Source organism: Globicephala melas, chromosome 21, assembly GCF_963455315.2.
Source record: "Globicephala melas chromosome 21, mGloMel1.2, whole genome shotgun sequence".
In the NCBI taxonomy this organism is placed as follows: domain Eukaryota; kingdom Metazoa; phylum Chordata; class Mammalia; order Artiodactyla; family Delphinidae; genus Globicephala; species Globicephala melas.
This window is the reverse complement of record NC_083334.1, coordinates 18,725,238-18,743,436: the sequence shown is the minus strand read 5'-3', so window position 1 is coordinate 18,743,436 and position 18,199 is coordinate 18,725,238. Positions and strand designations below refer to the sequence as shown.

At 34.2% G+C, this 18,199-nt stretch overlaps 1 protein-coding gene across 8 annotated transcripts in view; it reads left to right on the top strand.

Annotated features, from left to right (window-relative positions):
- TUSC3 (tumor suppressor candidate 3) overlaps positions 1 to 18,199 on the top strand; it is a 183,087-nt gene that overhangs the window by 152,959 nt on the left and 11,929 nt on the right. For 3 of the 8 annotated variants that reach the window (XM_030832035.2, XM_030832046.2, XM_060291571.2), the window contains exons 7-9: positions 1,499 to 1,562; positions 12,670 to 12,744; positions 16,278 to 16,368. The exons of 1 other annotated variant lie outside the window; for it this stretch is intronic. In XM_030832035.2, the coding sequence (XP_030687895.1) occupies positions 1,499 to 1,562; positions 12,670 to 12,744; positions 16,278 to 16,368 (230 nt within the window). Of the gene's footprint in view, positions 1 to 1,498; positions 1,563 to 12,669; positions 12,745 to 16,277; positions 16,372 to 17,435; positions 17,507 to 18,199 lie in introns of those variants that run through there. 4 more of the 8 variants (XR_009560553.1, XR_009560554.1, XM_060291572.1 and 1 more) reach the window with 3 other exon arrangements.

Below are 18,199 nucleotides of genomic sequence, written 5' to 3'. Positions count from 1 at the left end.
CATTTTCTTGGTGTCATAAATGCTTTTTAAATAAGTTACATTTTTTTCAGTGATCAGAATTCAGAATCACATCTCTCTGGGATTGGTGTGAGCACTTTTTTTTTTCTTGTAAGGAACTTATGCCAAAGCATACCTACTTTGTTACAGTTATTAGAATTAAATGATATTGCATGTAGAGCTTGTGTTAAACACAATGAGTGCTTGATAAATGGTAGTTGTTATTAGCACTTGGTATGGTTGTATTTGTTATTATCTATGCTGTTACAGTTATTAGAATAAAACCTTCATTTCTTAGTTCTGAAGATCTTAGTGTTTCTAATCAGATGAAGTAATGTCAAGCACATGGCTTATAGTATTTTATTTGTCTTGCTACACTACTGTCATTGATTGGTAAATATTTAATAGAATAAAAAGAAAACACACATAATAGGATTCCTCAGAAGCTATAATGTGAATAAACCAGAAACGGCTATTTTTTAGTCAGTTTGCTTGAAGCTGTGATTTAAAAATATATCCAAACACAACTTTGGATGAGGCAGCTGCACTACAAATGACCGAGAAATTAGAGATGGAAACAAAGACAGTTTAGATCAGAGTATCAAGAGTAGCCTTTGCACGGAAATACCAAGACAGAATTGATGACAATATACACAAGACTGTATATGCTTCTGCAAGATCGTAGGAATCATCTAATCCAGTTCCTAGTTTTCTAGATGAGGGGATATTGAATATCTGAGAGATTTGGTGACATGCCCAGGGTTGAGGACAAGATGGAATAACTTCGTCACTCCTAGTTAAATACTCTTTCCATTAAAGCAGAAATACTGTGGGAATCAGCAAAATATCCTGGATGGAGATTTTTGTCAAATTTCTATAACTGACTGGTATCAACTAATAGAGTTCTTACTAGGTATAGGACACTGTACATTTCTCAATGGGGTTAAACGATTATAGTAATTATATTTTGAAAAAAATCAGTTGAAATTCTCTAATAAAATGAATGCATTGATAAAGCTATCTCCTTATTTTTAAAACTTTGATAATGTGGAAAAGAGTCATATAACTTTTGATAGGTCATTTTCTACTTACTTTGAAGGATGGAGAGTCATTAGACTTAGTTGCTCTAATTTGTACCTTATGCTTATATTAAGTACATTTTACAGTAACTCTGGAAGAATCATTACATTGTGCATATGTGTTTGTGGTAAAACCTTTTAACAAATTATATTAAGTTTACTTCTGATGTTAGGTTGCTTTCTACAGTTTACAGTTACATCAGCCAGCAACATTTTCATCTGTTATTTCTAGTTAACTATAATTATTTTATTCAAAAATAACTAATAATTATTTTATTCAAAAACTATAAATAAAGGCTTAATTCATAGATTCATCCATTGTTTATCTTCAAGGCATAAAACATACAATACAAAGAAAAAAATCTACCCAAGATCTGCTTTTGCCCGGATTGTAATTTTCGCTTCTTTGTCTTGTTTTATAGAGCTACATCCATGGGAGCAGCCAGGCTCAATTCGTGGCAGAGTCACACATTATTCTGCTACTAAGTATCCTTTAAAACACAGATGGACTGAAAAGGACAAAGCAAAGCTGCATGCTATCAAATTGATTTTTTTCTAATATCAAGACTTTCAAGACATTAAATTTTAAACTTTACCATTTGACTAATTTTCTAATTCCTATGATTATTTTTTCTTGCATTGTAATTTTTTAAATTCTGAATCACTAACAGACTGTAATTTTCTCTCTCTCTTTTTTTTAACTGACTACTGAATTATGACGAATAGCTTTTGCTCTGCATTGATTATCTCTGGCTAGAGTTTTTTGTGACGTTGTATGGTTTTCCCCTTTAGGATCTTAATGGGGAGAAAAAAGTGTCCTATGATATAAAAAGCAGGATAAAAAAATTATCTTAGTACTGGTTCCCTTAAATATTATAGTAAGTGAGAAGAGGGAGATTTAGGATAATTCGACATCTTTTTGGAACATGGCAGACTAAATGTTATGAATCAGATAACAGTACAATTTATGGTTTAGAGGTGGAAGGGTAAAGAAGATAGCAGGATAGGAAAGAGGTAAGGTTCATGTCTAAAAACTAAATATTACTAGAATGAAGTAAGGTTACTTTTGGGGCAAAAGACTGTACTTTGGGGGAACACTGACATTTGTGTGAGTCCTGTGGAAATATTTGTATGTTAAATTTAGTGTTGAAAGTGTTGAGTCATTATCGGGATTTAGAGTGTGCCTTATAGTGTCATTTATAAAATTTGATTACTCTCCTGGTTACTGAGATTCATATTCAAATGAAGCAGTCTAGACCAAATTTTCCAGTATTTGATGTAACCATAACTATTTTAAACCTTTAAGGATTCTTAGGACTCACCTAGGCCAAAACTTTATTTTATAGCTAGGAAAACTAAAACCGACAAGATTTAATGGACTTGCCTTAGGTTGGAGGAAGAACTAGGATTAGAATTGTTTTGTTTTGTTTTTAATAGTCTACTGGTTGTACAGGTTTTATATATATTATTGTATTATTATTTATAGGATTTCATGAATAAGTGTCAGTCATGACATCTTGAAGTTTTAAATTTTATTCTGGGTGGAAAAGACTATCTTTTAATAGCATTAAAGCTTTGTATTTTATTACTTTGTTGTGCTATAACAGTGCACTCTTTAATCCACCTAGCAAATATGTATATGCCACCTTTAGTTCTCCTTTACTTGCATAATATGTTCTGGACAGTGCATCAGGTGCCAGGATATACTGAGACTTGTATTAACTATAGTGGAGGAAAGGAGTGGGAGGTTCTTAAAAGCACTCCCAATTCTCAAGAAACTCACAAACTTCCTCATTTGTAACACCAGGTTTAGTAAACTAACCGCACGGCACCTCTCTGTGGAATATGAGATAGCTAGCACAAAGAAACCATCTAGCACTCACTAAAGGCTTTGGTTTTTCCTGTTGTATTTTTTCCCATCTTTCTCACTCAAAACTTTGCTGGTCATAGATACCATGCATAAACATTTACTGGTTGATTCTTTTAACATTTGGCAAAGGCGTAGATGACCAGAAACAAAACAAACAAAACAAAAACATAGTCCTATGGTATTTATCAGAGTTCTAAAGGTTATACTGGGAACATAATGGATTAATTTTTCTGGAGTGTGATTCACTGAGCCCATTAATCATGTGTAATTAACAAGATAGCAAAATGATACCTTTGGAAGATCTGACTTTGGAAATGAAGCTTTAAATGAGATTTTAAGACTCCATTTTCTATTAGAGGGGAACTAAACACTATCTTTTTGAAACTCACCAAACAACATCGACCATCTTCTTCCTCTGTATCAGTTCTCAACATTTTTATTCCTTTCATCCTTGGCTACTCATACTTGAGTGCATTTCATGGAACTGTGCATATCTGTAACCCAATTCCTTGCATTTACTTAATTACCTATGTGCTTTGTGGCTTCACAATTAAGAAGGTACTATGATGAGTATTTTTTGCTCTAGTCTGTCTCAGATTGTTTACTTAAATGTAGGTATTTCCAATTCCATTCTCAAATTTTGTGATCTTGATAAGTTAACTACGTGGTTTCTCTTTTCCAGCTTTCATAGGATAAGAGATTAATACTTTCTGCACATTTAGAGGGAATTGAGGTGAGGAAATAAAATATTTGCAAATGCATTTCTAGGAACATCTCATCCTTATTAAAAAAATTAAGGGTAATGCCATATTTGCTCTTAATTTATCTTTTAATTATATGTTAATTTATGAAGTAAAACACATTTGTGTTAAAACACAGTACAGTAATCCCCCCACAAGTCCATAGGAAATACGTTCCAAGACCACCCGCAGTGGATGCCTGAAACTGTGGATAGTACCGAACCCTACATATACTATATTTTTTCCTATACATACATACCTATGATAAAGGTTAATTTATACATCAGGCACAGTAAGAGAATATCCAAACTGCCAGCATCACTACTCTTGTGCTTTGAGGCCATTATTAAGTAAAAAGGGTCACTTGAACACAAGCACTGTGATCCCACGACAGTTTATCTGGTAACAAGATGGCTGCTAAGTGACAAATGAATGGGTAGTGAATGCAGCGTGGATACTCTGGACAAAGGGATGATTGACATCCGGGTGGGACAGGGCAGGAAGGTGTGAGATTGCATCATGCTACTCAGAATGACATTTAAATCTCAATTTAAAACTTACGAATTATTTTGGAATTTTCCATATGATGTTTTCGGACTGTGGGTAACTGAAACCACAGAAGAGAACCTCCAGAAAAGGGGGAATATGTACTGGAGGTAACTTTTTGGTTCTTATTTGTATAGACTTTTTTTTTCTTTTCTATCTGATTTCAATCCATGATGTGGCATTTTAGCAGTATACTTTATTCCAAACAGCCTATAAATACATCAGGAGTACCTAGCAAAAGCAATGAAAAGGTGTGTTTGAGACCATCATTCCATTGTATGGCAGGAATTCCCCAAGGTTTCATTTCCTGGCTCACTGACATCAAGCTGAGATTTAGGATGCAAAGAAATTTCACAAACATTATGAAGTCTTCCATGTAGATTTTTTTTTTAACATCCTTATTGGAGTATAATTGCTTTAACAGTAATACACAGAATTAAAAGCCCCTATTTTCTTTCTGCTACTAGTAACTATTTGTTGCTTTATCGCTCCTGTTATTTTTATTTACAGATATCTATGAAAAGAGAAAATGTCTTTCAAAATGGTGGACTCATGAAAATTATCAGTAAAAGTTTAATAGAAGCCAGTATCTAATAATTTCTTTTTTATATAGACTTTATGATTTTACTTTTCTTTGGCAGAGTCTACCGATATTGTTTAAACTTATCATGTAATTTTTTTTGTAATTTGCATGTATATTTTTTCTCTTTAAACAACAACAACAAAAAAGGTAAATTCCAGGTGGTTGCTTTTTGTTTAGAGAACATTTATGCCTTTTGGTTTTCTCTTCCTAATTTAGTAAGCGAGATCATTACATGCAATTGCTATATACAAAACTTTATTGAAAAGAAACCTAAGAAGCAACAGATGGATTCATTTGCTATCATAGGTTATTGATTCACATTTAGTAAAAGTAAGATTTTTCTCCCTTTTAGTAGTGTTTTATTTCAGTACCTTATGGGGGTGCGGGGGGAAGAACGGTCCTAAGTAGTCTTTGAGAGAAAACTATTTTAAAAAGGAATAAAAAAATGTTATGACGTTTTAATAAGGAATATACGAACTAAGACTAACTCATATAATCCTTTATATTTTTCCAAGTAAAATATTTTTTTTAATTTTTAATTTAGTTATGTAATGAAAATATAAGGTATTTGCTGTTTGCAAGAAGGTAGACTGATAGAGAAATCATTTTAATCTGGTATGCCAGATCCTATAATCAGTGCTTGGAAGGAGCAACTTGATGCCTGCAGAAGTTGAACGGACTTTTCAGCTGGGTTTTGATACAGCAGAAAAAGGGTTTCTCCCCACGTGGAGAATGAGTGAGCGAGAATATTCCAGTGGAAGGTGCAACAGGTACAAAAACATAAAATGAGAGAGTATTCTCAAACTGTGAAGGGCAGATTGATGAAAGGTTAGTTGGCTGGATAATGAATATCTTCCCATACCTTGCTAAGAAATATCAATCACCAAGATACGTTATATGTGCTAGGTGAAACAAGACACATGAATGAGTTCCAGGATTGGCTTTACTGTCAAGTATACAGATTCTGACCTGTCCCTTAATTCTGCATATCCTCTAAGTTCTGTAATCTCAAGAAGATGACATGAGATTAGTGTCAATTGGAAGTAAAAGTTCTGAAATAAAAGGCAAAGGTTTTACTAGCAATAATAACAGTTTTAAAATATTTAAAAACATGTATTCTTACATGGTTCATATTTGCTTTTCCTATGAAAAAAATATTTGTTTTCCATTTATTATGAAAGAGTATGATTTTACTCTGATTTGTTTTCAATCTATGATAGAGAGCAAATATTTCTTTTATTTTAATGTGTTATATCCAAGGAGAAACATACTGTAGAAGAAAATTAGTGACGGATGCAAGTTGATAGTTTAGATTTAGATAGAAGACCAAGTCTTCTATAATGTGCTGACTTTTTTCAACATTTGTTTGCATTTATCTTTAAATTGACAATCCTGATTCTCTTCCTAGGAGCAACAGTAAACCCAACATCATGTGCGATTGAGATTGGATTATAATGTAATGCAAATGTATGTGTCACCAGTTCAGTAGGATGCTCACTGCCTCTGGGTTTTGTATATAATTTACACAAACAGCAACTTCTGTTTTATGTAGGATCATATCAATATTTTGACTTTTTTCGTGGTAAGAAGGTGATTGACAGGATAAAGAGAGAAACTGGGGAGTACACAGTAGTTGAGTGTATATTGCTATGATATTAATCAATGCAAATGTGCAAAGTAATACATGAAGTAGAACAAGGGCGTGTGTGTGTGTGTGTGTGTGTGTGTGTGTGTGTGTGTGTGTGTAGGCATAGGCATTAACAATCTCAGAGCAATAGAAAAAGTCTCAGGAACATTATAATTTATCTAGTGTATATTTACATCTCTTTTATTCTCTTTTAATGTTGAGACTCTTTATAAGCATAGTCAAATGGTTACACCCATCAGTTTAATGACAGAAAAGCATCTGTTATTCCAGAGTCAGACATAGAATCTCTTAGAGATTTGTAGGACCTTTCGTTAGTCATTCAGCCTTCCACCCAATGAAGGAAGACCTACACATTAACTCTGACAGATAATCTTCAAGCTTATTCCTCTGTCTATAAATCAGTCCTTTATCTAAGAATGTTTATGTTACCAATGTGATTTTTTTTCCCGAAATGATAAGTATTATGTAGGCTCCCTTTTATCCAAAACTGTTTTCAGTGATACAGTAGAACTTAAGCTAAATAATTCTCAATACTCAAAGTCCTTAAGTTTAAAAGTATCTTTAAATAAAAGAGCAGGGGTTGGCAAGTTTAAAGCCATTTTAGTTTAATTCATATATCTTAATTACAGCCATCAAGTTTAAAGTAGGTTCACAGCTCATTCCTTGTTAAAGCCTACTCACTTTTGTGGGAAACATTCTGAGTACAAACTCACACTTGGTTCCTGACTCTGCTGCTTTCTAATAAAATATTTTATCTTGGAGTTGTACATAACACCTGTATCTAGTAATCCCTTTGCTTTAAAATTCCTACTTCAAGATCATAACACAAGGGTTTACTAAGTTTTTCATTTCTTTATTTTCACATAAGAGCAAAGCTAACTTCCTCTCAGACATAATAGTTTATAGTATCTTTGGCATGGTCTTTTAGATCCTCTATAGCAAGGGTTGGCAAACTAGGACCAGCAAGGGCCAAATCCAGCCTGTCTTTTTTTTTTTTTTTTTTTTTTCTTTGCGGTACGGAGGCCTCTCACTGTTGTGGCCTCTCCCGTTGCGGAGCACAGGCTCCGGACGCACAGGCTCAGCGGCCATGGCTCACGGGCCTAGCCGCTCCACGGCATGTGGGATCTTCCCGGACTGGGGCACGAACCCGTCCCCTGCACTGGTAGGCGGACTCTCAACCACTGCACCACCAGGGAAGCCCCTGTCTACTATTTTTATAAATAAAGTTTTATTGGAACACAGCCACACCTTTTCATTTGTGTATTGTCTATGATTACTTTGCACTACAATAGCAGAGTTGAGTAGTAACAATACACCATACAGCTTGCATAGCCCAAAATATTTACTTTCTGGCCCTTTAGATAAAAAGTTTGCAAACTACTGCTATGTAGAATATGAATAGTAGAAAACAAAAACCCACAACAACCTCATTACCCCAAGACAGTTGCTTTCAACTTTTTATTATCTTTCTTTCCCTACATTTCTCTTATTTATTTTTAAAGAGATAAGATTATATTGTTTTTGAACATTTTCACTTGACATAAAATTTTATGCTTATACATTATGTTAAAATAGATTTAGCTGTTTTGTTCCTTTGCTTCTCCCCCATTATTTTCATCTAACCCTCTCATCATCCTTACTTCATTCCTTCTATGTTCTTTTGGTTTCCAACTTTTAGACACTAGCTTTGTGGCTTTGCACAAGTTATTTGGACCTCTCTGGTGGCTTCAGTTTCCTTATTTGTAAACCGAGGATAATAATGATCTTCCAGTATCTACATCAAAGAGTAGTTCAAAGAGTAGTTGGTACTGGGTAAGATAGTGAACAAAACAAATTTCCTACCCTTTGGGGGCTAACATTTGTAGTGACAGGACAGAGACAATAAGTAAATTAAAAAGATACGGAATCTAAAATTTCTTTAAAAAACAATGTTAATAGAGAAAAACAAAGCAGGAAAAAGAAGTACAGAGTTCAAGGGAGGCTTCTCTGATGTCATTGGAGCAGAAACCTAAAGGAAGTGAGGGAGTGAGTTACATGGACATTGGGGGGAAAGAGTATTCAAGCAGTGGGGTAGCAGTTGCAAAGATCCTGAGGCAGAGGGGTTCCTGTTGTTGGCAGAATACCAAGGGCATAAGTCAGAGCAATCAAGGGCAGAGAAGTATAGGAAGTGGGTCAGGATATAAATCAGGTACAGCCTTGGTGTCATTTTGAGGTCTTTAGATTTTACTCAGAGTGAGATGGAAAGCTATTAGAGTGCTCTGAGGAGAAGAATGGCATTACCTGACTGACTTTAACGATACATTAGAAAGTCCATACTATCTAAGGCAATCTACAGATTCAATGCAATTCCTTTCAAAACACTAATGGCATTTTTTCACAAAACTAGAACAAATAATCCTAAAATTTGCATGGAACTGCAAAAGACCCTGATTAGCCAAAGCGACCTTGAGAAAGAATGACAAAGCTGGAGGTATCATGCTCCCTGATTTCAAACTATATTAAAAAGCTATGGTAATATTATAAAAACAGTATGGTATAAGCACAAAAACGGACACATAGATCAGTGGAACAGAGAGCCCAGAAATAAACCTGTGCACTTATGGTCAGTTAATCTACAAAGGAGGCAAGAATATACAATGGTGAAAAGACTACCCCTTCAATAAATGGTGTTGGGAAAACTGGACAGCTACATGCTAAAAATGAAACTGGACCACTTTCTCACACGATATACAAAAATAGATTCAAAATGGATTAAAGACCTGAAACTATAATACTCCTAGAAGAAAACATAGGCAGTATGCTCTTTGACATAGGTCTTAGTGTTAATTTTTTGGATCTGTCTCCTCAGGCAAGGGAAACAAAAGCAAACAAGTGGGACTACATCAAACTAAAAATGTTTTGCACATTGAAAAAAACCATCAACAAAATGAAAAGGTAGCCTACTGAATGGGAGAAGATATTTGCAAATCATATATCCAATAAGGGGTTAATATCATAATAAACAAAGAACTCATACAACTCAGTATCAAAAAGCAAACAACCTAATTAAAAAATGGGCAGAGGACTTGAAGAGGACTTCCTCTTTTCTAAGGAAGACATATGATGGGCAACAGACACATGAAAAGATGCTCTACATCGCTAATCATCAAGAAACCACAAATAAAATCGACGATAAGATACCACCTCACACCCATCAGAATGGCTATCATCAAGAAGTTAATAAATAACAAGTGTTGGCGAGGATGTGGAGAAAACAGAACCCTTGTGCACTGTTGGTGGGAATCTAATTTGGCACAGCCACTATGGAAAACAGTATGGAAGTGCCTCAAAAAAATTAAAAATAGAACCAGCATATGATTCAGCAATTTTACTTCTGGATATTTTATTTACCTGAAGAAAACAAAAACACTAATTCTGAAATATATATGCACCTGTGTTCACTGTAGCATTATTTACAATAAGCAAGATATGGAAGCAACCAAAGTGACCATCAATGGATGAATGGATAAAGAAGATATGGTGTGTGTGTGTATGTGTGTGTATACACACACATACACCATATATATATGTGCATATATATATGTATATATACACAATGGCATATTACTCAACCATTAAATAAAAATAAATCTTGCCATTTGCAACAACATGGATGGATCTGAAGAGTATCACACTAAGTGAAATAAGTCAGAGAAAGACAAATACCTTATGATCTCATTTGTATGCAGAATCTAAAAAACAAATGAACAAAACAGAACAAATCAAAAACAGACTCATAGATACAGAGAACAGGGTGGTTGCCAGAGGGCAGGTGGGTGATGGGTTGGGCAAAACAGGTGAAGGAGATTAGGAGGTACAAGCTTACAGTTTTAAAAATAGTCATGGGGATGTAATACACAACATAAGGAGTATGGTTGATAATATTGTAGTAATTTTGTATGGAGGGGATAGTTACTAGATTTACTGGTGGCAATCATTTCCTAGTGTATTTAAATGTCCAGACACTATGTTGTATACCTGAAACTAACATAATATCGTATATTTCAATTAAGAAAAGATAGAGAATATTTCTAAGACTTAGGGGTAGGAATTAATTTCATAAGCAAGAAACAATAACCAAAGCTCATAAAAGAATAATAATTTTGACCATACTAAAACGCAAACCTTCTGCATAACTAAAAAATTTAGAAGACAAGTAGAAGAATCTATATGCAACACTTCAATCAATTCATATCCAGAAAAAAGTGAAGCATTTTCTAAGTTAATAAGAAAAGTATGCTTTTGGAAAAATGGACAAATAAGCACTACACAAAAGATTAAACAAAAAAGAATTAAACATATCGAAAGATACTCAGACTCACTATTGATACAGATCCCCACTCAACAATTTGATAAAATCAATAGTTCAGCAATACCAACATAACGTTTCTTCGGCAATGTTAAGAGAAATGGAAACTCTTAACACTACTTGTTTTACAGAATATGATCATACCTAGTAAATTTGAAAATACACATATCAGCCTCTCAAAAACTCTACCTCTAGGTGTAGACCCTAGAAAAATATTGCATGTGTACATGTAAAAAGACAGTCTTTGTAGGAGTATTTGAAATAGCAAACATTGGGAAACAAATGCCCATCAGTAAGATGAAGCAATAACGTGGTACACTCTTATGAAAATCTTACACTTTTGTAACAACATTGTTTGAATTTGTGTGAAGTTCAAAAGCAATCAGATGAGCAGCATGTAGGTCACATAGTTTACATCATAATAATGCAGCAATTTACAGAGAGACAGTAGTAAAAATAACACATATGAAGATATATTAACAGGGATGTTACACTTGAGTGACCATAGTTAATATCCAATAAAATATAATTTGCTTAATAAATAACTTCTCGCTAAGTGCATATTTATGTCTATGTGTACTAATAATACACACACACATATATTATGTACACATGGGTGTTCATGTATTCAGTTTTACCCTGAGAATATTGAATATATGGCTTTACTCTCATTAAAATTTTAAAGCATTTAACTTTTAAAACTTGTTTTCCCCAGAAATAAAAATAGTGTGATTTTCCCCAGTTTTATAAAGGAATTTTGGAAGCTACTGAGCAGATGGTGTCATAAAAGAAATATTTGTTTCGTTTATATTATCTATATAAAATCACTTTTAAGTGTCATTTGTATTTTGAATATTTATAAAAAATGTTTCTGTGATAGTTAAAATAATCCAGAACTCTATGAATTTTCAGTAGATCAAATATGTACATAAATGTATAGATTAGAATTTTACATGAATATAAAAGGGTGTTGGCAAAAAAAGATGAAAGGAGAACCTTAATTTAATTCCTTATTAAGGATCTACATCAGCCCTATCAGTCTGCTCCAGAGAACTAAGTTAAGCAGTCAAAATTCCCTGTGTATCCACTGTTTGAGTGATACAAGCTTTTAATTTTTCGATCATTATTGACAACCTCTTATGACTCTGGACTCGAGGGAGTTTATATCAGTAAATTGTCCAAAACACCTTAAGAATAATGAATCCTTAAAGTCCACAAACTAACATACTGCTAGTGCAAAACATTCATTCTGTTACCTTGTCCTTTCAGGCCATGACGACATGATTGAAACACAAAGAACTTAGTAATTATCTAAATTTCAGAGGTTTTCAAACTGTGTTATTGTGGATTTCCTAAAAGTTTCGTGGTATACATGTGTGTCGGGCAGGGAGATGGTATTGCATGGGGCTGATAGTGGCTTTTTCTCTTGGATGCATTATGCGTCCAACAGAGGTTGGTTGGTTGGACCCATGCTGAATATATTCTAATTTTCTATGATTGCCAATAAATTGTCATTCTAATTGTAACTGGTGTATACCTTTATGTATAATGTGAAATATCATTATTGGTTTTGAGAGTTTATAATTCATATGCACTATGAAAGTTCTGGAATTTAAGGGCATTTAGAATTAGACCTTTAAAATCTCAAAGTTTCAGGTCATACAGTCTAAAAATTAAGGCATATTTAAATACACAAAGAGCGGTAATCTTATGTTATATAAAGAGAATAAATTGCATTTACCTCTGTGTGCGTTTGTAATTTAATCATTCTGGGACAGAACACATTGTGTTCAGATCCAGAAAAATTAATAGATTTTATTTGCATCTATTTCTACTGTTTCCTTGACAACTACTATAGACGCTGCTATCACCATGGGGATGGTTCTTCTAAATGAAGCGGCAACATCCAAAGGCGATGTTGGAAAAAGACGGAGTAAGTCTCTGTGTTGGTATTTTTCTAAGTTTGTTTTAGTCTTAAGCTTCATTTAAATCAAATGGGAAATAGATAAAAGTCCTTTGTAAATGAGCTTCTAAAGAAATGTTCTGGTTTGAAGACAGTTGTGGTGTTCCTTACTTTTTTCTGTTTCTTGGATGTGTGTGTGGCAAATACTTAAAAATACATTTCTTCCAAAATGGGACTGGGTGATTTTCTGTGGAACTGGATATAAAGAAGAGCTCTTATTCACCCTTGGTTGGGGTGCTCTGACGCATCTCTGCTGAAGCTGTAGTCTCTGTAGTCATGTCCACCCTACAGGAAGGGTGGAAAATTCTGTGGGCAGAGTCTTCAGAGGTTTCACTGGCTAATGATGTTTCCCTGTGCCACAAGAATCAGGTATGCATTCAAGGACTGACTCAGAGAAGTTTTTGCATAGGTCTTGTACCCTGAAATACTATACTTCCGATTACCTCCAAAACCTCCTTTTAGCAACATTTAGAAAGGGGGCATTTCGTGATACCATGGTTTCCAGTGTCTTTGCCTTTTCCAATGATATTCCAAGATTTACAACTCTACCAACTTCCAGCACTATGTCTTAACAAGGTGACTACATTTTATCCTTTGACAGAACTGTTCCTCGAAGGGAGTTGTAGAAAAAGAATACATGTTTATAAAGTAACATATTTTTGGCAGGAAAAGGGAAAAAACACATGGGAAAAATCTTCTGCCCTGACGAGCAGAGGTTAGGAAAGGACAGACAGCCTTACATTCAGTATTTCCCGCCACACATCTTTCTATAATTAATATAAAGTCCCCATGTGAGCTAACGATTATGCTTCCAGAAACCTGTAATTAAGATTTTTCTCAATATGCTTTGCATTTCTGAACCCTTTTTAAAACCCAGAATGTATGCGTGAGGAACACAGGCATCTGGAAAAGACTCATAATTTATTAAGAAGTTTAAAATAAAATCCAGACTTATTTTTTATGGGAATTTTAGTTATGGTGACATGTATATAAATCAGTCATAGTGATTTCTAAATATAATTCTTAGGTATCTTAAGTGTTGAAATGTTTTGGATGAAACAGACACTTTAGTCTAACCTCTGTTTTCCCATGATGCCATCTATACACTGTTAGAAAGAAACTACACAAGCGACGAACGCATTACTTTCTTTAGTTAATCATTGCTCAGAACATCATTTTATGATTTATGTTTTGAATAAAGAATGTGACGTTCTTGGGACTGGCAAGTAATATTTATAAGGACAAATTCTTATGTGTTTATATATATATCATGTATCCTTCATATTAAAATAGTAAATATGTAATTTTTTAATTGCAGGTCTATAACTATATATATATAAATAATCACTCCAGCCCCCACCCACTGCCAGTTTATTTATTTGTGTGTCTGTGTGTGTGTGTGAGTGTGTGCGTGTGTGTGCGTGGGGGGGCGAGAAACAGACAGAAGGGGTGGAGAATGGGAAATATATTTTTTAAATTATCCCTTTTGACTCCAGTGTGATTTTTATTTTTGATATAATACAAGTACTGTGATTATTATTGCCCAGGTCAGAATGCGTCTGTGTCGTCATAGCATTTTCTTCTCACAAGCATGTTATCTCGTATGGGCTGCAGTGGTTTGTTGGGTCATTACTGACTCCTGTCTCGGGTCCTCTCCCCCACGTGCGAGTACTTGAGTAGCATCATTTTGTTCCACTGCATAGAATCAAGTAATATACTCTGTCTTACTTGATCACGTTTTGAGGCTTATTTCCCATCAAACACAATCAGATGAGGCTACCAAAAGCAGCAAAGGGAGTGAAAAAGTGTTTTACTCAGCTTCTGGAGAAAAAGACAGAGGAAAGGAAGAAGTATTTGGTAATGCCAAATGTAGGAAGTAGAAAGTAAAGCATCATGTCATTAATTCTGGGTTTACTAAGATTATTGTAAGCACAGTTGCTATGTCTAGTGGCTAGTGTCTGTCATACTTGGACATTCCACAATCTAAGGAAAAAAAGGTGTTTTTCATTTCTGCGGTATTCAGCAACTGTTTTTGCTTTGCTTTCTGCCAATATTCATTTGAAGTTCACCTTCATGAGTGTTACCTGAAATGAAATGCCACAGAGGCTGCAGCTCAATGCTATTAAGCACTTAGGACTTTTCGCAATTTGTTCTCAAAACTGAGAGAATGGTATTCCTACAGAGTTGAAAGAAAACTGACAGATTTCTAGACCATGTTTTAACAATGCCATACCTTATCTACTCCCTGATTTCCAGGGTTGTAATTAAACCTGGTCTAATTTATATGCTAGAATAATTTAAAAATCGTATTTCATCACTATAGCAGCATATAGAACCGTTTAATCTTCCTTGTTTCCGTCTGTCTTAGTGTGTTTAATCTCTTTTGTCTTCCCCTTTCTTTTATAATTAATTATATTAGATATTTCAGTGTTTTTAAAGAATTCCCTGAAACTAACGAAAGGATACAAGTATCGCACAAATGTTTTATTCTTAAGAAACGGTTAGCTATTTCTTATTAAGAACTAATTTCTACTTATTTACAGAACAGATTTAAATAAATTTCTATTTCTCTAAATATACCTGTTTTCTTTTATTCTAAACATACCTGCATTTAATTGGCTCAGATTTTTAAGCATTTATGTTTTGTTTATTTTACTAATAGCAATGTATCTTATTTAATTAAAATCCAATATATGTATTTGCATACATTTTTATTATGTATATTATATATATTTGATTAGTCATCTACTTTAGAGTAAACTCTTCCTAACCATAACAGAAAGGAAAAGAAATTTCCCTGTTGTCAACTTGCCTTGGACAAAGTGACACTGAAAACCTAGACCACAGCCTAAGCACATTCTGCTGTAAAATACACGTGTGTTCCTTTGTAAAACAAACAGTAATACCGAGACACTATTACCAGCTATTTAGGGGGATTTTCTCCTGCTTTGACTGTCACAGAGTTCATATTTTCTCACTCCCCAAGCTTTTGTTCCTAGCCTTCAGTGCGCTGGGACGAACTGTTATTTGTAAGGAACAGGCTTTTACTGAGGCAATAATCTAGCCAATAACCTAAAATTACATTTCTCTGTAAATATTCCATGGCATCTGAAAATAAAATTCTATTGCACATTCTAATAATGCAAATGTCTCTGCTAACATAGCCAGTAGTTCACAATGCAGGGGCTGATAACCTTGTTTGCGGTTTATCACGTTTTGTTGTGTTTTGTTCTGATCCCTCTGGGGGCATTTTAGTACTTGTAGGAATTCTGTAAGAGAAGAAAACCACCAGAAGACTTAGATCACTTTTGTTGTTTTCATACCCCAAATAGTACATTTTCATTGAGAAGAATGTGGGAAATAATGATTATCTGGTTTGTTGTACCTGTGTGTGCCATGAACTGTTACATGTAAGTATACTGTGATTAACTGAATGCATTTAAAAAATATAAACATTTGGGTTGTGTGTGTCTAGACCAATGGAGTTTTCTGTCTCTTTCTAGTCATTTGTCTAGTGGGATTAGGCCTGGTGGTCTTCTTCTTCAGTTTTCTACTTTCAATATTTCGTTCCAAGTACCACGGCTACCCTTACAGGTAATATCATTATACTAATGTGACTGTTTTCATTTTTAACTAATAGAATAAATAGAATTTCATTGGTTAATATATATTTAAGGATTAATATAAAGTAGCTAACTTATTTGCCAAGTGACTTTAAACTCTGTTAAGCAAGTTTTTGAGCACCTGCCATGTGTTCTGCATAGACCATATGAAGGAGATATAAGGCATGGTTCCTGCTGCCTAGCATAGCATAGTTTTATTTTAGAGATACATGTTATATGCATATTACATATGTACATAAACAGATAGCAAAATGTTTTAAATTTTGTGGAATTTATCAAAATTTCTTCTTGTCTTGGTTTGCCTGTCCATCATGATTTTTACTTCATTTGCAAAATTTTTTTCTCATAAAAGCTACTGTTCAGTGTCCAGTAACTTATATCTTTTGAATTCTGCAAAGTTTTAGCTTTTTTTTCCAATAAAAGCAAACTTGAAAGGGAAAATTAAATGATAAAATAACGTCTGGTCACTGGAAGTTGTATAATGAATATCTCCTCTAAGATTTTTACCAACATATTTTCATAATTGGGGATGGAAAGATGTTGAAAATTTATTCCAAAATGATGTATTATAACCAAACTATACTTTTCACTAAAGCAAAATACAACTGATGTGCCAGATTAGAGTTGTCCGGGTCATGAATTAGGCAGATTCACTTCTTGACCACATTCCTCCCTCAGCTTCTCTGAAAGGAATAAACATTCCACTTTCTCTTTCTCTAGGGAGTCCTTCTAATAACCCATCCTTCTCTCTAATTAATAAGTAAAGGCTCTGTATTTCCTTTCTTAGAGATTTTGAAAACTCTTTTCTGTTGAGATAGTAGAACTAATGATATATTGATAGAAAATAAAATTTCATACCTTACGTCCCTTTTGCATGTGAACTGAGCAATTATATTAAGAGAATGTTTCTACATAGGTGATGACAGCAATGTATAGCTTTTTCTGGGGCACAGAACTATTCCCGTGACAGAGATTTGATTCTGGGCTTACAATGAAGAGCAAGACGCTTCAGCCCTACCTCTCTGTTTTCTCATACAGACAGAGGCACATTTCCAATCTCTTCTTCTCACACCCATTAAAAATAAATGTACTAAAGGAATGGAAGAAATGTGAGTATCAGATCTGAGCTGTGAGGCCATCTACCTTTAATCCTGCCTGTAGCGTAAGTGAATTTTTAAAAAACATTAGTTCTGAGGGCAAGAAGAGTAAGAAGAAAGGCAATTAAAGCCTCCAGTTTCTTGATTTTATTCTTGACATTGGCTATCTAATTTTGGTTTTGAAATGTGAAGTCAGACTAATCAAATCTCAGATTAAGTAACGCCCAGGAAAGATGAAGTTCATGTTCTTCTTTTTCCCCCTGCCCTACGATTGAGAATCACGGTTCTGTATGACTGGAGTCTTAGTTTGACTTGCATGTTTTCTGTTGATGGAATTTGTAGAAGAGTATTTCTATTTCTCTTAAGTTTTTATTCAGCGTGTCAAAAACAGTTAAATTAACTCATTTCAACCTACAGCATTTACAGTGTCCGTGAAAGGTGTCTACTTTAATAAAAGGTGAAGTATAGTAAGGGATGTTGTGCGATTCTTAAAACCTATTTAGTTGACGGTCAGAAAATAGGGGAAGGTAAAGAGCAAATTCCAGCTTTCCTTATACATCAGAGCATCAAAATCTAACAAGAATATCATCCCCTATCTAGATCTTCCTAGTCATTATATTGCTATGTTAGAACAAGTAGAGAAAAGTTGTTTTTCTCGTTCCATGGAATAATGTTACATTTGACAGCACTATTTTGTTATGATAT